Here is a 19,687-nt window from a genome sequence, read left to right on the forward strand (position 1 = left end):
AGTGTTGCATGTAAGTGTTGAACCATTATATTGTACACCTGAAACTAATATTACAATGTATGTTAACTGGAGTTTAAGGAAAAACTTAAGAAAAATAAAAAAGAAAACCAAAAAAAAGATTTTAATATTTCACCAGAGAGTGAACATTACTTCATTTTCTCATTTTCCAAAACAAAATTAATAAAATGCTCATTCATAATGAATCAGAAAATACATGAGATTAAAGAATAAAATTTTCATTCTTTGCACATAGCTGTCCAATTTTCCCAGCACCATTTATTGAAGAGACTGTCTTTTTTCCACTGGATGTTTTCTCCTGCTTTGTCAAAGATTAGGTGCCCAAAGAGCCGAGGGTCCATTTCTGGGTTCTCTATTCTGTTCCATTGGTCTATGTGTCTGTTTTTGTGCCAGTACCATCCTGTCTTTGTGATCACACCTTTGTAGTACAGCTCGAAATCTGGCAATGTGATACCCCCAGCTTTATTTTTCCTTTTCAACATTTCCTTGGCGATTCGGGGCCTTTTCTGGTTCCACACAAATTTAAAGGCTGTTTGTTCCAACTCTTTGAAAAATGTCATTGGTATTTTGATCGGGATGGCATTGAAAGCGTAGATTGCCCTGCATAGCATAGACATTTTAACTATGTTTATTCTTCCGATCCACGAGCATGGAATATTTTTCCATCTTTTTGTGTCTTCTTCAATGTCTTTCAAGAGTGATCTGTAGTTTCTAGAATATAGATCCTTTACCTCTCTGGTTAATTCTGAGATAATGTGTGATTCTTGGTGATATTGTAAATGGAATGGATTCCCTAATCTCTTTCTTCAGTCTCATTATTTGTGTATAGAAATGCAACTGATTTCTGAGCATTGATTTTGTATCCCGCCACATTACTGAATTGCTCTATAACTTCTAGTAGTTTGGGGGTGGATTCTTTTGGGTTTTCCATACAGAGTATCATGTCATCTGAGAAGAGAGACAGTTTGACTTCTTCTTTGCCGATTTGGATACCTTTTATCCCTTTTTGTTGTCTGATTGCTGTTGCAAGGACTTCTAGTACTATGTTGAATAATAATGGCGAGAGTGGGCATCCTTGTCGTGTTCCTGATCTTAAGGGAAAGGCTTTCAGCTTTTCCCCGTTGAGAATGATATTCACTGTAGGCTTTTCATAGATGGTTTTTATGAGATTGAGGAATGTACCCTCTATCTCTACACGCTGAAGGGTTTTAATCAAGAAAGGATGCTGTATTTTGTCAAATGCTTTTTCTGCATCAATTGAGAGGATCATATGGTTCTTGACTCTTTTCTTTTTGATATGATCTATCACACTGATCGATTTGCGAATGTTGAACCACCTTTGCATCCCAGGGATGAATCCCACTTGGTCATGATGGATAATCCTTTTAATGTACTGTTGGATCCTATTAGCTAGGATCTTGTTGAGAATTTTGGCGTCCATATTCATCAGGGATATCGGTCTGTAATTCTCTGTTTTGATGGGGTCTTTGCCTGGTTTGGGGATCAAGGTAATATTGGCCCCATAGAATGAGTCTGGTAGTTTTCCTTCTGTTTCTATTTTTTTAAACAGCGTCAGGAGAATAGGTATTATTTCTCCTTTGACTGTTCGGTAGAATTCCTCGGGGAAGCCGTCAGGCCCTGGACTCTTGTTTTTGGGGAGGTTTTTGATCACTGCTTCAATCTCTTCATAATTAATCGGTCTGTTTAAATAATCAATTTCTCACACCATACACAAAGATAAACTCCAAATGGATGAAAGACCTTGATGTGAGACAGGAATCCATCAAAGTCATAGAGGAGAACATAGGCTGCAACCTCTTTGACATCGGCCACAGCAACTTTTTTCATTACACATCTCAAAAGGCAAGAGAAACAAAAGAAAAAATGAACTTGTGGGACTTCGTCAAGATAAAAAGCTTCTGCACAGCCAAGGAAACAGTCAAAAAAAACTAAGAGGCAGCCCACGGAATGGGAGAAGATATTTGCAAATGACACTACAGATAAAAGACTGGTATCCAAGATCTACAAAGAACTTCTCAAACTCAATACCCAAGAAACACATAATCAAATCAAAAAATGGGCAGAAAATATGAACAGACACTTTTCCAATGAAGACATACAAATGGCTAACAGACACATGAAAAAATGTTCAACATCATTAGCCATCAGGGAAATTCAAATCAAAACCACATTGAGACACCACCTTACACTAGTTAGAATGGCAAAAATTGACAAGGCAAGAAACAACAAATGTTGGAGAGGATGTGGAGAAAGGGGATCCCTCTTACACTGTCGGTGGGAGTGCAAGTTGGTACAGCCACTTTGGAAAACAATGTGGAGATCCCTTAAAAAGTTAAAAATTGAGCTACCCTATGGTCCAGCCATTGACTACTGGGTATTTACCCCAAAGATACAGACGTAGTGACGAGAAGGGCCATATGCACTCCAATGTTCATAGCAGCATTGTCCACAATAGCCAAAGCATGGAAGGAACCGAGATGCCCTTCAACAGATGACTGGATTAAGAAGATGTGGTCCATATATACAATGGAATATTACTCGGCCATCAGAAAGAACGATTTCACAACATTTGTAGCAACATGGACGGCACTGGAGGAGATTATGCTAAGTGAAATAAGTCAAGCAGAGAAAGACAATTACCATATGGTTTCACTCATTTATGGAACATAAGAAATAGCAGGAAGATCGGTAGGAGAACGAAGGCAAGTATGAAGGGGGGGTAAACAGAAAGGGGAATGAACCATGAGAGACTGTGGACTCTGGGAAACAATCTGAGGGCTTCAGAGGGGAGGGGGTGGGGGAATGGGATAGGCTGGTGATGGGTATTAAGGAGGGCACATATTGCATGGTGCACTGGGTGTTATACTCAAATGGTGAATCATGGAACATTGCATCAAAAACTAAGGATATACTGTATGGTGACTAACATAATAAAAATTATAAAAAATAAATTTAAAAATCTACTCACTATCTTGTTATAAATGCATAGGGGGTTATGGTAGACACAGTTTTTCACCAACTTATTTTGCTTAATACTATACCATGCACAGCTTTCCATGTTAATAAACAGACTTACCATCATGTTTATGGCCATACTGTATTTTTTAAAGGACCTTTAATTGCGATAACAACACACAATACACACGTGTTTGGCTTGATCAGTTTTGACCCGTGTTCATATCCCTGTAATCACCACTGAAAACAAGACACAGACTATTTCCGTTAACTCAACTCAGAGTGTTCCTTCATGCCCCTTTCCAATCACTTCCTGCCTCAACTGTTCCAAAAAAGAAAGACATTCTTATTTCATGATTTCTGTCACAATAGATAAGTTTAACTACTCTTAGACTCCATAAAGTAAAATCATACAATATTTACTTGTCTCTGTCAGGCTTTGTTTGCTTACATGTTCAGTAGATTCATCCATATTACTATGTATTTCAGTAATTCATTCTTTTTCATTGCTGGGCAGTATTCCACTGCACCGATATGCCACATGTTTTCATCTATTATTATCTTGTTGATGGACATTTGAATTACTATGAAAGATTCTGCTATGAAAATGTCTAAACAAGTCTTTTTTTTGAGCATGTTTTCATTTCTCTTAGGTAAATTCCCAGCAGGGGACTCCTCGGTCTCATTATGTAGGTTTTACACTGGACAACTCCGGCGGCTTTTCAGAAGGCAACTGTCCCATTTTACTTTCCCACTGGCAACATAAGAGTTCCAGTTGCTGCACATTCTTGTCAACTCTTGGTGTTATCTGGCTTTCTGATTTTAGCCATTCTAAAGGGTTTGGGATAGGATCTTGTAGTAGTTATAATTTGCATCTTCTTGACATTAACCAGCCTGAGCACACACCGTCCTCCACAATGCTGCAGCCTCATAAACTTCTTTCAGGTGTTTGAACACGCCAAGCCCTTGCTAATCCCTGGCCCATCATCACAATTCTCCTTTCATAACCTGGAATTCCTTCCCCACCCCCTGGCTAATTCTAAACTCCTTGCAGGTTTCAGCCTGAATACCACCTGCTTCAGGAAGCCTCCCAAGACACCCTTCTTGCTTCCATAGAAGGAAACACTTTATTGTGATACTACGTTTAATTACATGGCTTCCCTGTTCTGCCTTGAAGACTGGAATCAGGTCTGTCTTCCTCATCTCCTGTATCCTGGAATCTAGCACAGTACATATCTGTTGAATGAATGATGGAGTAAATAAGGGAAGGCTTTGGAAATAAGGTAATGTTTCAGCTGAGTCTTGAAAAATGAGTAAGACTGAGATTATCCAGTGCACAAAAGGAAAAAAAAAAATCTAAGCTCAACTCATGGGCAAATTCCTAAACAAGAAATAGCATGTTCCTGAGGACACCCACGTGGCTCAGCAGGATGAAGAGTAGACTACGAGGCAGGAAGTGATCAGAGGTAAGGACGGACAAGCAGGGAGGAATCCCGTCAAGAGCCAGTGTGTGCCTGGCAAAAGAGATGGGTCTGTACCTTTTGACACTGAAGCATCACCAAAGCATCTTAAAGCCACGAAGTGACATGGACAGAATCACATATTAGAAACCTAATCTGTTGGGAGAAATGGAGGACACCTGGAAGAGACAGAGCTAGAAACAGGAAGACCAGCTGGAGGGTTTCATAACAGCAGGGAACAATGAGTAATGGGGATGGAGCTGGGGTTCAGAGCACAGAAATCTTAAGAGGCATAACTAACAAGGCTAAGGGGACTGACTGGATGTGGCCTGAATGGCAGATGGAAAGGCAGAGCACAAAATGCTTCCCAGCACTGGTTCTGGGGCAAGGCCGCCTGGCTCTGGTCCTCATGCCCCACTTACTAGCTGGAGGATGCTAGGCACGTTCCTTAATGCCCCTGCCTCAGAGTCCTCATAAGGAAACTTACCTCATCTTAACTCATAAGAAAGCTATAGGACCGACTGCATAAATACATGTCAGTGCATACAACATGCCCGGTATACATGAAGCGCTCAGGAAGTGTTAGCTGTAACTTTTACCATTAAGTAGGGATAAAAGAAGTTGAGGTTGGAAGCAGCCCAAACACCTAGTAATTAAAGCAACAGCATGGATGAGCCTGCAGGATGAAGAGAAGCAAAGGGTACGACCCTATGGGTGAGAAAGGGACATGGAGGAAGTGAGGACAGGAGGAAATTGAGGGGATGAAAAAGGAATGCTCAGCAATGCAGGAAAACAAACAGGAGAGAAAGAGCTCTGGGTCACAGAAGACAAAAACAGAAAGAATTTCAAGGACAGTGGTGTGGTCAGTGTTGACACTGCAAAGAAAGCCTTCGGCGCGACCGAGGAAACAGCCAGTGGACAGAGCAGTGAGAATCCCTCATGGCTTTTGCCATGATCCATGACGTAAACAGGAGCCCGCAGCGGAAGTGACTGAGGGGCAGGTAAAGTTATGCAAGCTGCCTCACTGGAAATGAACTGGGAGTGGAGGAGGTGACGGTGGAATACACACTTTTCCAAATACATATATGCTGCTGCTTCAACTATTAGAACTAAAATTATTCTAGACACCGGTGAATTGCTTTGAGTCCTTTGATGAAATGCTATGTATCTTTAGGCCCTAAACTCAATCCAAATCTGCGATTTACTCTGAACATTACAAGACACACTGTAACTTATCATTGCTCTGCAAATTTTACAGCAGCCTTCGGTCAAAATACCGTAAAATTTGACCTGTATAAACCGTATAATAAATTAACCTGTATGAGAACTTTGAAGGTACACTTTTATAGTGAAACCTGAAATGTACATCAATAAGTTTGGATTTGTATTATTTAAGAATGTGATCTCAAACATTTCTCTGATTTCAATAAGCAAACAGATAGTTAAGATAAGCAAACAGATAGTTAAGAAAATAGGGTACAAGTTTCACTTAAACATAAACCTAGGAAAAAAGATGTAAGAGAATGATAGAAAGATTAAAGATTTTGTATTCTTGGGGCACCTGGGTGGCTCAGCTGGTTAAGCGTCTGCCTTCGGCTCAGGTCATGATCCTGGGGTCCTGGGATCAAGTCCGTGTTGGGCTCCCTGCTCAGCGGGGAGTCTGCTCGTCCCTCTCCTTCTGGCCCTCCCCTCTCCCCCCTCCCAGCTAGTGCTCTCTCTCTCTCACCCACGCACTCTTTCTCAAATAAATAACCTTAAAAAAAAAAAAAAAAGATTTTGCATTCTTGACAAAGCAATGAAATCCAGCAATGTGGTGAAGATAAAATAATTTCATTAACCGTAATTTCAATAAGCCATTCACTGATGATACCTTTCCTCCCAGCACACTTGTGAAGCCTTACCTCAGACCAAAATGCCCACGAAGAAGCTGGTCACGACTGTGGTGAACAAACAAACTATTCTAGGCTCCAACTACTCACTGGGTTTCTTCACTGAACACCAGTCTCAACAGCAAGAGCACATGCACCGTAAAAACTGCTTCAGGGTCTCAGAGCCCAGAGAGGAAAAATGAGTCTGTAATGTGCTGGGTGCTAGTCAAAGGGAATGCTAAGGCTAATGTTTCAGCTGCTTGGCTCTGAATAAGGATTCACATTTTGATGTATTATAAACATCATGCAGTATTTAACTGCATTTAGCCAAAAAATATTCAAATATGAAGCCTAAAAAGTAAAAGGAATGTTAACATCCTAGTCATTTTCAAAAATAAAACAAGCATAGACAGAAAATGTGCTGATTATTTAACGGGAGGCAGTTTCTTTTAAATCCACTGGATATGTGTTACAAGTAGGCACCACGACTATAATTGATTAAATTACTTTGAATCACAAAAAAAGAAAAAAGCTAGATGTTGTTTGCATGGATCTCCCTTTAGTTAACTAGATTCTCATTTTTCAAAGCTTATAGAGCTGAATACTGCTGCCACAGGGGGTGAGAATCAAACAAGTCACTGCTAAAATAGATTATGGGGATCATTTGAGTTATGTTTCTGTTAAGTTCCCACAATCAATTGGTATTCTTCAGGGACAATAAAAGCTTACATGGAACTCTGCTGGAATTAACAGGTTCTGTTCTGCAACAGCTAGCTTGCAAATTTAGGTACAGACATATAATCCATAGACTCATCTTCAAAAAGGAAAAAATAAGCCATTGCATAAGCATTATACTAGCAGTCAAAAAAATCCTATCAGTAACACCACTCAGTACAAGCTCAGAATTTTAAATCCTGAGAGCACACCTATACATCTACTAACTTTCCCCCAAACATACATTTAGGCAAGAAATACTAAGAATGCTGTGTTTAAGTAAGTAGGGAAACTGCTATCACCTTAGTGCCACAGATAAATGTAATAAGTGAATAAATGTGAACGATTATACCAAGAAGGGAGAAAACTTTAACAAAGCCTGACCAGAAACAAAACTCATTGGCCCTAATGTTGCTATAAAACATTTTCTTTGGGGCGCCTGGGTGGCTCAGTTGGTAAAGCGTCTGACTTTGTCTCAGGTCATGATCTCGGGGTCCTGGGATTGAGCACCACGTCAGGCTCCAAGCTCAGCAATGGGGGGTCTGCTTGTTCCTCTGCTCCTGCCCCTCCCTCCACTCGTGCTCTCTCTGTCTCTCCCTCAAATAAATAAAACCTTAAAAAAAAACAAAATCAACAAAAAGAACAAACAAAAACAATATTTTCTTCAAGCAAAAGGATATCATCAAGATAAGGCCTATATACCAGAATATTTCCCATTGCCAAAATAGCATCTGTCAAAAGAAGTTTAAGACAAATGAATTGAGCGTTAGATTCTAATCTGCATTCCCACTCCCAACATCTTACCATTCTCTATCCTTAATCTTAAATTGAATCCCATGAAATTGATAATTCTGTACATCAAAAATGGTGAAATATTGGCAGTTTCATACAGCTCAACCTAAGTAAAATGGCCAACGGAGTAGAAAAAGAGAGATGTGCACCCAGCTAAAGTAAGGGGAAGGGGACTATCCTCATGCCATAAACCTGGTGGCATTTCTGACAGATACTACGCAGATGAAACTAAAATAATTCAAGTACCGACTTGCCATTGCCCTACAAGCAATATCAACATGGAGTCCCAAATCATAAAGAGAAAGGACTCTGAGAAGGACTCTGAGAGATTTGGGCAACAGCCCCTAATTTGGAGGGCCAAGGACTGAAGCAAAGCTGTATCTTAGGACAGACACTAATCACTGTCTCCATACTTCAACCTGAGGGCTCTTGAGAGCCCCATCCTACAGAGAAGCCTCTGACCCTTAGGTCCTCACTGCTGCAGAGGGCAGCTCCCTAATGCAGCCGTGCTGGGAGGGATCAAGCATGGCCTCACCTTACGAAAAGCAGCGGCAGCAACCCCAGTTTCCTTCGGAGGTAGCTGGACTCCCTCCTATACTCTGGGGAAGCAGGACCTTCAGACAGGCCAAAGCTCTTACTTGGCTTACACATCACAAAAGAGAAAGCTAAATGAAGAAAGCTAATCGTGGCCTCCGCAGCCTCACCCAGCAGAGAGCAAACACTTCATGAATCTCCCCATCTTCCCACAGCCCCAGCTCCTCTCTTCCCCCGGCCACTCCTATTCATGACAGGAACATCTTCTCCAGCTGCTGAGTCCCTGATGCTCATGTGATCTTTCAGAATCCAGCTCTCCAACAAAGGATCTGAGGGGAAATACATCAGCCAGCTTTCTTCTTTGCCAACAACACCTGCCGACTCTGGAGAGGAAATACACTGGGAGACTCTCCGGGGCACACAAAGCTGAGGACTGCAAGTCCAGGCTTAACGACGGGCTGAAAGAAAATGAGAGGCCATGCTACAGGGATCACAGGGACCATGTCACAGGACAGGAAGAGTCTTGTGAATGCACCAGGGCTGTGAGGGATGACCCGCAACCTTCCCTCTACGTCCGCCTCCCCTGCTTCCATCTGTCCACACTCGTTTCACTCTCTAACGACTCAGAACACTGGGCAGTAATATACCAATTAGCTGAGCTCAGGTCATAGCTGCCCTGTCTGACCTGAGGCAGGAAGATGGAGGATCTGACGGGGGTGAGAGACCATTTCCCAAAAGGAAATCAGGGGGAATGGACGCTGGCCAGTCAATATTAACCAACACCCACAACAAGGAAACAAAGTATTTAGTTAGAACAGGAAGGAACTGGGGCCAGTTACACTCTCTGTTTTGGGACAGATTCCAGGTGTATGTACATGTTATTGTTCAAGGATGAATAAAAAGGAGGAAAACACTTGGACCTACGGGGTACAACATAAAGAATGCAGAACAGAGGGGTAAAAAACAAACAAACAAACAAACACGGTTAAAACCAATCATTCAGAGCCAGAAAAGAACACATTTCATACCCCAGAGAACTGAATCTGAGGTGGGGAAAAAAGAACGCTTAAGAAAAGTCTCTCAAACATAGTAAATATAACAAAGAAATCAAAAATGCATGTGCAAAAGAGAGACTCAGTAACTAGAAAATTTAATCCCCAAACAAAGGAAATAAAAACAGTACCCAGTAAGAGCAGAAAACATAAGCCGAAGATATGTTTGAATTGACAGATGGAAAATTTAATAATAAGTTATACCTAGAGACAAGGTCAACATTTAGAATTTTATGGATAAAATTTTAAAAATCCTAAAAATGTCTGAGTGGAGAGGTGGAGGGGAAGGTTATCTTCACTGAAGCAATACATTAAAAAGCTTTTTTAAGAAAGAAAGCACATATTTTATAGTTAAATTCTTTTATTACAAGACGGAGAGTCTCAGGATGACTTTGGAAATCAACTCTACACCGCGCATCCAAGAGAAATACTCCAAGTGACAAGTAAAAGTGAAAATAACACGAGCTCTTAATATTTATTAAGGACTTAAAATACACCAGGCATTGGGCTAAGCATTTATTTGTATTCATTCGATCCTCATAAAAACCAAATAAAATAGGTCCCAATATTTTCCCCACTTGACAAATGAAGAAAATGAGGTAATTTGTCCGAAGTTCACACAGCAGATGGGAGTTGCCAGAATCTGAACCCAGGTAGCCTGGTCCAGGGCCCAGCCATTTGAACTACGGTTCTAAACAGACTCTCTCTAAAGTAAACAGGGCAGCAGAGAGCAGGCAAGTCTAAACAAACTACAAGTGAATGACAGTAACGGTAATTTCAGTTATGAAAAGGAGAAAAGACAGTTATTTGTCAAGTCAGAATTTACGATCAAGAAAAAGAAATACTCAGCCCAGAAGTGCCCAAACCTTGCAGCTCTCGCCCCACTGCAGATGTTCAGGAAGTAGTTGCAGAATGAATGAACGAATGCACTAATAAGCAAAGACCAGGCATGGACCCCTAGGTATTTAAAAAAACTGAATTTAAAAAAATAATAAAATCCCTAAAAATAAAAGGAAGCTGACAGGGGAACAGTGGCAAAAAAAAAAAAAAAATGTATAGCCACTTCTGCTATAAATGATTGTTTCAAAAACAAAAATTTGTTCCGAAGTGAATGATTATATTAGGGAGTAAATTTTGTATTGCTTAAGTGAAATTCTGTCCCTGAGAAAAAGTAAGAAAACTGCACCCAGCTGAACCCAGCCACATAGGGATACACACACACACACACACACACACACACACGCACACACACCCCTCCAAGGTCTACCAGCTACCTCCGTTCACTGCCTGTGTTCACAACCATCCATATATGCCAAACAACTTGCTGTCAGATTTCAGATAATCCACTTTCTACCACTTTGCACTAACTCACAATCTGTACCCCTTCTGACACCCATGTCTACAAGCAAACTTCAGGTCTTTTATTGTAGCATTTATGTATTTCTTAACCACCTAACATATGTAAAACTCTACCAGCATCTTTATTAGGTTCCCATCTCGTGTGTGTGTGTGTGTGTGTGTGTGTGTGTATCACTAGCAAAGTTTTTGAATGTTGTGCCCTATTAAGAAAAAAAAAAGGTCTGATGGATAATGATGGAAAACCAATTCTCTCCAAATTATCTTTAAATGTTTGTGTCAACTTCCATCAAAATCCTTTTCTTTTTTGATATGGTAGAAGAATTTAACAAATTAATTCTAAAGCTCTTTGGGAAAATTAAGTGGTCACTTATTAAAAGAATTTTTCAGTAAAGAAAGACAAGGGGAGATTTAAATTGTCCGTTAATGAAACAGATCTTGAAGCCAAAACAATTAGAGTCAAGCAGAAAAGTCCATGAAAGAGGTTAGAAAATCCAGAAATCAATGCGTATTTAAATACAATAAAGATGGCACTTCAAATCAGTAGGGGAAAAAAAGGACAATTTAAATCTGAGGGCAGCAGCAGAGCACAGCATGGGAGGGAACTGCCTGTGGGGCTGGACAGGCTGCCCTGGATGGCATACCAGCGAGGCGCGTCCCAGCTGGGTGACCCCAGACGCCCAGTGTCTTTATCTGTAAAATGAGGACAGTCATTGTACCTACTTCACAGGACTGCTGCGAGGATTATCAGTTATCATTTGTGAAGTGCTCAGAACAGGCACTAAAACAGTAAGTGCTATATATGTGATATTAAATAAATAAAAGAAAGCAATTCATGCTACGATAATCCTTAAACTCTTGGGAGCAGAGGGGAAGGACACATAGGGAACAGAATCTCCCATCATACCACATTAAAAAGATAAATTTCAGCATTTTAAAAACTGATAAAAAAATTAAACTGGGGGAAATAAAGGACTGTTTGTCTGATCTTTAGATTGGGAAAGACCTTCTAAAATAGGACAGTAAAGCATATCAAGAAAACAGATTAATATGTTTGATTACATAAAAATTTTTAAGTCTGTATATCAAACACTAAGAATTAAGAAAATAACTTGAGGGAAAATAAGGGTTGACGTATGTGTGTATAAACTTACAAATTGGTAAGAAAAAAGTACACCATTGAACAATTCACAAAAAACCTTGCCTGTATATATGAGAAAATATGCAATGCTATCAGTAATCAAAAATTCAAATTAAAATATTTCAAACATCAAATTGGTCAAAGTTTTAGAAAAAAATTATATTGGTGGCCAACTAGGCAGAGACAATGGTACGATGCTATGTGGAAGATAGAAGAATACTCTGAAACAATCTTTCCAGGGGTCACTTTGATTATATGCTTCAAAAACCGTTTAAAATATTAAGCCCCTTTGACCTAGTAATTCAATTTCTGGGACAAAGTTAGAACATAAGGATTTCAATAGAAAAGTTTCAAGTCACTTTTTCAGAGCTGAACCAGAATCAAGGAAAAAAGGATGTGAAGAAATATTTTAAGTCTCAGATATAAGGCTAAGAATTTTTACCTTCTAAAAATTCAACACCTGTTTCACTGTATAATTAATGGTTAATATTACCAAATTGCAAAAAACAAAAAAACAGTTTTAAAACAAACCTTTTAACAGCATCCTTCTTCGGCTTATCTATAGTATCCCACCACTTTGAAAGGTAAGAAATCTCAGACCACATAAATTTTCTCCGTGAGTCTTCTTTCAGCTTGATGACCATGTTATTAAAAATATACTGAGTCATCTCTCTAAAGTAGTCATCAAAAGTCTTCAACCAACCTAAATCAAGACACAAATATACAACAAAGGTCTGATTCATATGTCTGATTTCAACTCAGTCACATTCCATTGCATCACCTTTGGATAGCCTTAGATGTTTCGCTCATATGAAGACACATTTAAAAATCTCAGAAGTGTTTCAAGTAGTGAAATTCCATTTCAATGGGCATGAAACTCAAAAGTCACTAATGACAAAAATACTCTGAAAAATGCACAAATTCAGATAGAAATGAGAAAAAAAATGAGAGAAATGATCTGAGGACGAAAAGCATTTATTTATGCTTAATAATTATAGTATCGAATTCAATTATTTATAATTTATCTCTAATATAAGGAATTTGCTTTAATTCTAAAAATCTGAACCGCATTAACTAGCTGGCAGTCCTACTCATAATGTGGAATCAAAACTGTATCCTTTCATACCACATCTGAAATTCCCTACCCATTTTAGTAAGTTCAATTAAGAAAAAGAAAATCACAAGTACAAACTGTATCTAAAAGCCAGCAGCAAAGCAGTAACGTAATTAAGAGCACTATTACGAGCACAGAGAAGTAGAATTCTGCCAAGAACAGGCATTAGTTTCCAAAGGCTGTAAATCAGTCCATTTTTTGGAAGCACAAACTGACACCAATCAAACAAGTGCATACATGTACGTCAAGTCTTTTTCAAAAGAAAATTGTAGATACTGAGGACTTAGTTCTCGGACTCTTCCTACTTCTCAAATATCCCGGAAATTTTCTCTAAAGATATTTGCAATTTCACTACAAAGAAACGTCTTTTTATAAGATTTTATTTATTTGACAGAGAGAGAGCACGCGCGCACAAGCCGGGGGAGCAGCAGGCAGTGGGAGAGGGAGAAGCAGCCTCCCAATGCGGGGCTCGATCCCAAGACCCTGGGATCATGACCTGAGCCAAAGGCAGATGCTTAATGACTGAGCCACCCAGGCGCCCCATCACTATAAAGAAATATTTTTAACAAGACCTGTAGGTCTAAGCACAGCCGTATCCAGCAGAGCATTAAAGCGACGTGATGAGCTGCCGAGGCAGAATCTTACCCAGCTACCTACCGGCCAAGTGGACCCTCCAGAGAACCACCTCTTATCTACGAAATCTTCTCTACACCCAGGCTAAACTACTGCTCTGTTTTTCCCAAACCTCAAACATGTGGGAAGACTAAAATAATAAGGGGCCAACTGGTTAGTTCTTTTGTCTATAATTAATATCTGAAATATACTATATTTAATATTTAATTCTGGAAAAATATTAAAAATCTGCTAGGGCAGAGAAGACAATACAACTATTTTGACAATGTAAATATGAGCTTCTGAAAAGAGCAGTGCCACTCTGACTGTATTTCTCCCTTTTGCTCTACCTAAAATCTATTCATTCATTCCACAGTTATTTAGTGAGCAGGTACAAAGTGACAGGTAGGAAGCTAGACGCCACAGAGGAATACAGCGTAAAATGTTCTTTACAGGATTTTCTTGATCTGGGGCACTTTTAAGTACTTTTAAAGTCACCAAAGAATACTATGTGGATAATTCAACTTTTCCATATTTAAATAAAAAGCCTGTACATATAGAAAATTCAAAGATAGCTCACGAAATAGTGGTTTGCAAAGAATCCCATCTTGCCAGGAGTACAAACTTGGACTCCTGCCCTAGAGCGTGGAGCCAAGATCCACATCTGGATTCCCAAGGACAAGCAAAGAAAATCCAACCTACCCCTAGAATGCTCTAACTGGCTGCTGACGATGCCAACATCCAAGACAAAAAACATCAAGTGCTCAGACCTGAGCCCAGGATATAACAGGACTTTATAAATATTAGTTGCTATTATTATTATCATCTTTATCAGTCTCTAATTGCCCCTTCCCCATCTCTCCAATCAAAACAAGTAAAAGAGGAAATAAAAGATATTTCTAACATCTAAATTTTGAAAAGTACACATTTATTTAAAACATTTAAATAAACTCTTCCACATCTTACACATATTGGTAACCCAAAACTTTGGTTTGCAAAGAAATTCATTCTATGTCCCTGTTATGGGCTGAATTGCATCCCCTCAAAATGCCTGTGTTGAAATCCTAAACCTCAGTACCTCAGAATGCGACTATATCTGGAGACAGGGTCTTTCAAGAGGTGATGAAGGTACAACAAGGTCACGAGGGTGGGCCCTAATCCATTATGTCCTTACAAGAAAAAGCAATTAGGACACAGACGCACACAGAGGGAAGACCACGTGAAGACAGAGGGCTATCCGCAAGCCAAGATGAGAGGCCTTCTGAAGAAACCAACACTGCTGACACCTTGATTCTGGACTTCCAGTGTTCAGAACTGTAAGGAAATAAATTTCTGTTGCTTAAGCCATCTAGTCTGTAGTACTTTGGGATGGCAGCCCTAGCAAACTAATATAGCCCTAGAAAAAGTCAGTGTGGTTAACTTCCCAAAACAAAGGTTGCAATGTGGGGAGAATTTTGTAATATTTAATTTAACATATATCTACCTCCATATTGCAAGACTGAGCTAAAATCAAATGTATGCAAGTGACATCCATTTCTGCACCATGCTATTATTACATATATGTAAGGACCATGTAAATCTTGAAATGGCTCCGTGAAAATCATTGTCTTTAAGACATCACACATAACTTCTACCTAAATTTTAACAAAGGTCAACACTAAGCCCTAATTATTTGGCTATTAACTCAATAAAAGAAAAGAACTATGAACAATGGAATGACTCCAAAATTAACTTAATAAAACTCTAGTGAACTAGCACAGAAAGCAAATTTAAAAGAAATCTCCTTTATGAAGATGAAAAGTAACAGGTTTTTTTTCTTTTTAAGTACAATTACTTGTTTTCATCAGTTATAATTTGTTATTAGCTAAGACCCTTTCAAAGAATAGTTTATCACAGGAGTTTTCATAAAGAAATCACAGTGACTGATTAATCCATTTTGCCTTGAACACTTCATTTGCCCTTCAACAATCATGCATGAAATATGTCAAAGATATTTACGTGAGCTACAATACATGCTTAGAGATGTCACCTTAAAAGCCTTCCATAAAACTCATCTATAATAGATATTAATATCACTACAATATAGCACAATTAATGAAGAATGAACTAAAAGATAGCCCCTTGAAGCTTTCAATGTTGAGTAATATAACAGTAAATTAGCTTTTATTGCTCTTATACAATAGAGTAATCAAGTATTCCCTTTTACACCGAATTGGCTCTTTCTTTTCCTCAATTACTGTAAAACTACAATTGTATATTAACGTGAGACCAATCAGAAAGATAGTATTTTACGAAAGGTTGTATGGGATGATTTTTTGTGACATAAAATTATATTCCTACCTCTGGATTTAATAATCTTAGGACATTGAGTTGCAAACTGATTTACTTAAGTGGTCAATTCACAGCCTTTTTCTTTCCCTTGAATACACTTGGAAATTGAACCAGGGCTAGAATAGCACGAAGAATACCTTTCCATTTATTCTTTTTCCTCTCTAACAACACTCTAACCATAAAACATGTAATCACCATTTTTAAGTAAGTGCGGAAATATCTGAAACAAAGAATACATAATTAGAAGTTCTATAAAGCAGGCATAACTCCAAATTTGTTATCACTATTTTATCATAAAAAATTTTAAGTTCTAAAATATAAAGCCTAATAAAGTTGACAACTCTACCACTTATTTTTAATGCATGTGAACACTTAAGCACCTTGTAACTGTTCACTGACAAAACGCTATTTTTTAAAATTGACTCTTGATCTAGCTCCAAAGTCTAAAGACTTTGTGGTGCTCTGATCTCTCAAGGGACACTTAGTTGTATTTGGTTCAAGGGCGTACACAGCAGCAATTTAGGACGTAGGCAAAGGTATCCCTTCCTGAGCCCCAGACACTTAAGGGATTTTCCCATTCTTCCTCTGACCGCATTCTTTTCACACAATAAATCCCCAAAGTCGAGAACCTGCCCACCCAGAGCCTGCCCTGACCTGCCCTTCTGAGTACCAGGGCCCAGAAATCTGTGTTCAAACATCCCCAAGCCAGTTTCTAGAGCCCACCACGGTTCTTCTATAGCTCTTTCTATAGGGCAGACGACCTGCATGTGGTATCCTCCCTAGCCTGAGCAATGGGCAGGGGGGATGCAGTTTGCAGGGGTGCGGGAAGAGTGCTGGGGTATCTGCAAGCAAAGAAGGGCCTGGTTGAGGACAGGGCCATTTCTGGGAGACTGGGCTGGGCTACGATAGGCTGGCTCTTCCCCCACGCACCAACACATTCCGGTGGAGAACCGGAGCGTGGTCAACCTCAACCCACACACAGCCTTCCTGATAAAGGTGCTGTTTCTCGAGGCAGGAGGAAAAGACATATTTTTATTTAGCAATGTATCAGTTTGATTTACAACTTTTAAATGTTTATACAAAGGGTCTGAGGGTCTCCAGGTATTTCTTCCCCAGCTCCTACAAATTTGAGAACCTATAACCTGAGCTTCAAAGCAGTCAATTCTCATGAAGCCAGCACCTGCTATGAAACCTAACCTGTCAAGAATTCAGTAAGTATGTGATAGATGAGATGAATGAGATGTATGGCCAAAAGGATAGGGGGAAAAAAGGTATATGAAGTATAAATATATTACCCCAACTAGAAATGAAACCAAAGGAAAAGACACCACACACATACACAATTAGCTCTAATAAATTCGTTGTCTGTTCTGATGCTAACCTAATAACCTTTGGCCATTATCTTTTAAGGTTCTATTTTATATTTAAAAAAACTCTGTCAGCCCTAAGATGATTTAAAACACACATCCCAAAGAAGGCATGCCCCTCAAATCATTGCTACACCGTTGTGATTTTAACTGCTACAATAGTGATTTTTTTAATGACTGCATTTATTCTACTCAAAGTTAAATAGGTACCAACTGTTAAGAAAACATAATAAATTTTGAATCAAAAATAATTATATCTAGATAATAAACATGTAAAAACTACAACTTAAATTTCATGTTACTTCCCTTTTAACATAATATTTGCAAATTTACAAAATAAATATGAATATTCATAAATAAGAAAGCTTCTTTATTTTAGCAATTAAGTTATTGTCTACCAACATATGATCAACAGGTTTCTTCCATCACTTGTCAAATCCTCCCATAGTTGACTGTAATAGCCAGTCTTACACTTAAGGCATCATGTACCATCTTAATTGGTATTATCGTAACTCAAATCTGCTGCTGATTAATTTTAATTCCAACATTTCTATTATAAGTTAAGCTTGTTTCCCCCTACCGCCAAAGTATGAAAGAGTTTTAATCAACGCCCTGTTCCAGTTTATTCATTCAAACACAAACCAAGCCTCTAAGAAGGCAAAGCAATAAAGCTAATCAATGAAAACAGATTCCACAGTGAAAATATGAACGAAATGCTGTGGGAATAAAGAAGTGGTGAATTCCTACCAGAGGGACAGAAGAGAGATTCTCAGAATAGTCATCATCTGGATAGAGGAAAAAGGTGGTAGTTCCCAACAGAAGGAAGAGCATATGGAAAAGACACTAAGCCACGAAGGTCCGTGTCAATTTCAGGGAGCAGAAGGCAGCCGGGTATGGCTGCATGGCAGCTTTCATGATGGGAGTACGGAGAGAAGTAAAAATAGAAGTGGGGGCCAGATCACCAAAAATCTTCTAAACCGTTCTTGATTCTTGCTGAAAATTTAGGAGGAAGGAAGTTAAGGTCTTTTGATCTTTGCTTTCAAAAATGAGTGTACTGTGAGTGTAAAGGATAGACGAAGACGGTAAAGTAGAAAACAAACAGGAAATGAGGCCACTCCAAAAATTCTGCTAGAAAATGTTTATGAGGCCAAGGGGGCAAAATGAAGAGAATATGCTAACTGACTGAAGCTCCCAAGAGATAGGAGAGACTCAAAGATGAAGCTAAGGTTTTCCAAAGACCTGTGAGTCTTTCGAAACCTAGAAACCTGCTGAATCCTATAAATGCTTCTGAACTCAGATTTCCAGAATCACCTCACCTTTTTTCCAGGTGATTCAGTGTCATCTAATAGTTTTCAAAGCATATCAGCTTCACTTCCACTAAGCTGTTTGAGATACAGCACTTTTTGAAGCCGTGTAAGATGCCCCCACTGGAAATTCTATCCCACACCACGGGAGCTATCTGCATTACTGTCCAGACAGCTGCGGTTTTGTTCATCCTGCAGCTGTACGGATAGTGTCCAATTGTGACCCCTTACTATACTGCTTTTCTAAATGCCCTTTAAAAGAACTGCGTACCTCGATATTTGACACCTGCCCTTGTAAGATCAACGTCCACAATAATTTCTAACTCTGGGTAGCTAAAGTTACTTCCCTCCCTTGTTAAGGACTCCATCCACACGCATCAATTCACAGGACACTTCAGGCCTACTATGTCTTCCCCAAACACAGCTTAGTGGTTTGAAAAAATGGAAAGTGTCTATAATATGAGAGAGACACCATTAGAAGTAAAAATAAAAGTGACTTCCTTCAAGGAGCTACTGTGAGGGTGTGGAGCTATTTAGCCTTACGATCAGGCAAATACGGGGCAAATTATCAGTTTCTAAAAGAAACCATTTAAAAGCCTGAAAATACTGCTTCTAAATGACTTGCTAATTGTAAAATATGCAGCAATGAGGAAAACCACTCACCATCTCATGTACTCAAGTAGTATTTAAGGACAGGGACATCCATTTCAATAAGGACAGACCAGAAGGAAAAAAGGATGGGAAACAGTGCAGTGAGGTGTTTGCTTTTGCCAGACAGTTCATAAAATATTTTATATGATTAATAATACTAAAGCAGATGACATCTGACATGGAAACACTTAAAAGACCTTCTTCTTGGAAGCTTGGCCTATGGTTTCAGAAGTATTACCTTCAAGAGACAATATTAAATAATGGTTACAAGTCCTGATTCCAGAGCTGGACAGTTTGGGTTCAAGCCCAGCCCTGCCACAAACACATTATTTGGACTCTCTTCTGCCTCAGTTTCCTCATCCCTGAAATAAGGGTAATAACAGGATTTTTGTTGTAA

The 19,687-nt window shown here is 39.2% G+C and overlaps 1 protein-coding gene across 2 annotated transcripts in view; it reads right to left on the reverse strand.

Moving 5' to 3' along the window:
• MAN2A1 (mannosidase alpha class 2A member 1) overlaps positions 1-19,687 on the reverse strand; it is a 172,447-nt gene that overhangs the window by 118,863 nt on the left and 33,897 nt on the right. For both annotated transcript variants that reach the window (XM_008704925.2, XM_040621982.1), the window contains exon 4: positions 12,443-12,614. In XM_008704925.2, coding sequence (XP_008703147.1) covers positions 12,443-12,614 — 172 coding nt within the window. The remainder of the gene's footprint in view (positions 1-12,442; positions 12,615-19,687) is intronic.

This window comes from Ursus maritimus, unplaced genomic scaffold, assembly GCF_017311325.1.
Source record: "Ursus maritimus isolate PB19 unplaced genomic scaffold, ASM1731132v1 scaffold_5, whole genome shotgun sequence".
NCBI classification, from domain to species: domain Eukaryota; kingdom Metazoa; phylum Chordata; class Mammalia; order Carnivora; family Ursidae; genus Ursus; species Ursus maritimus.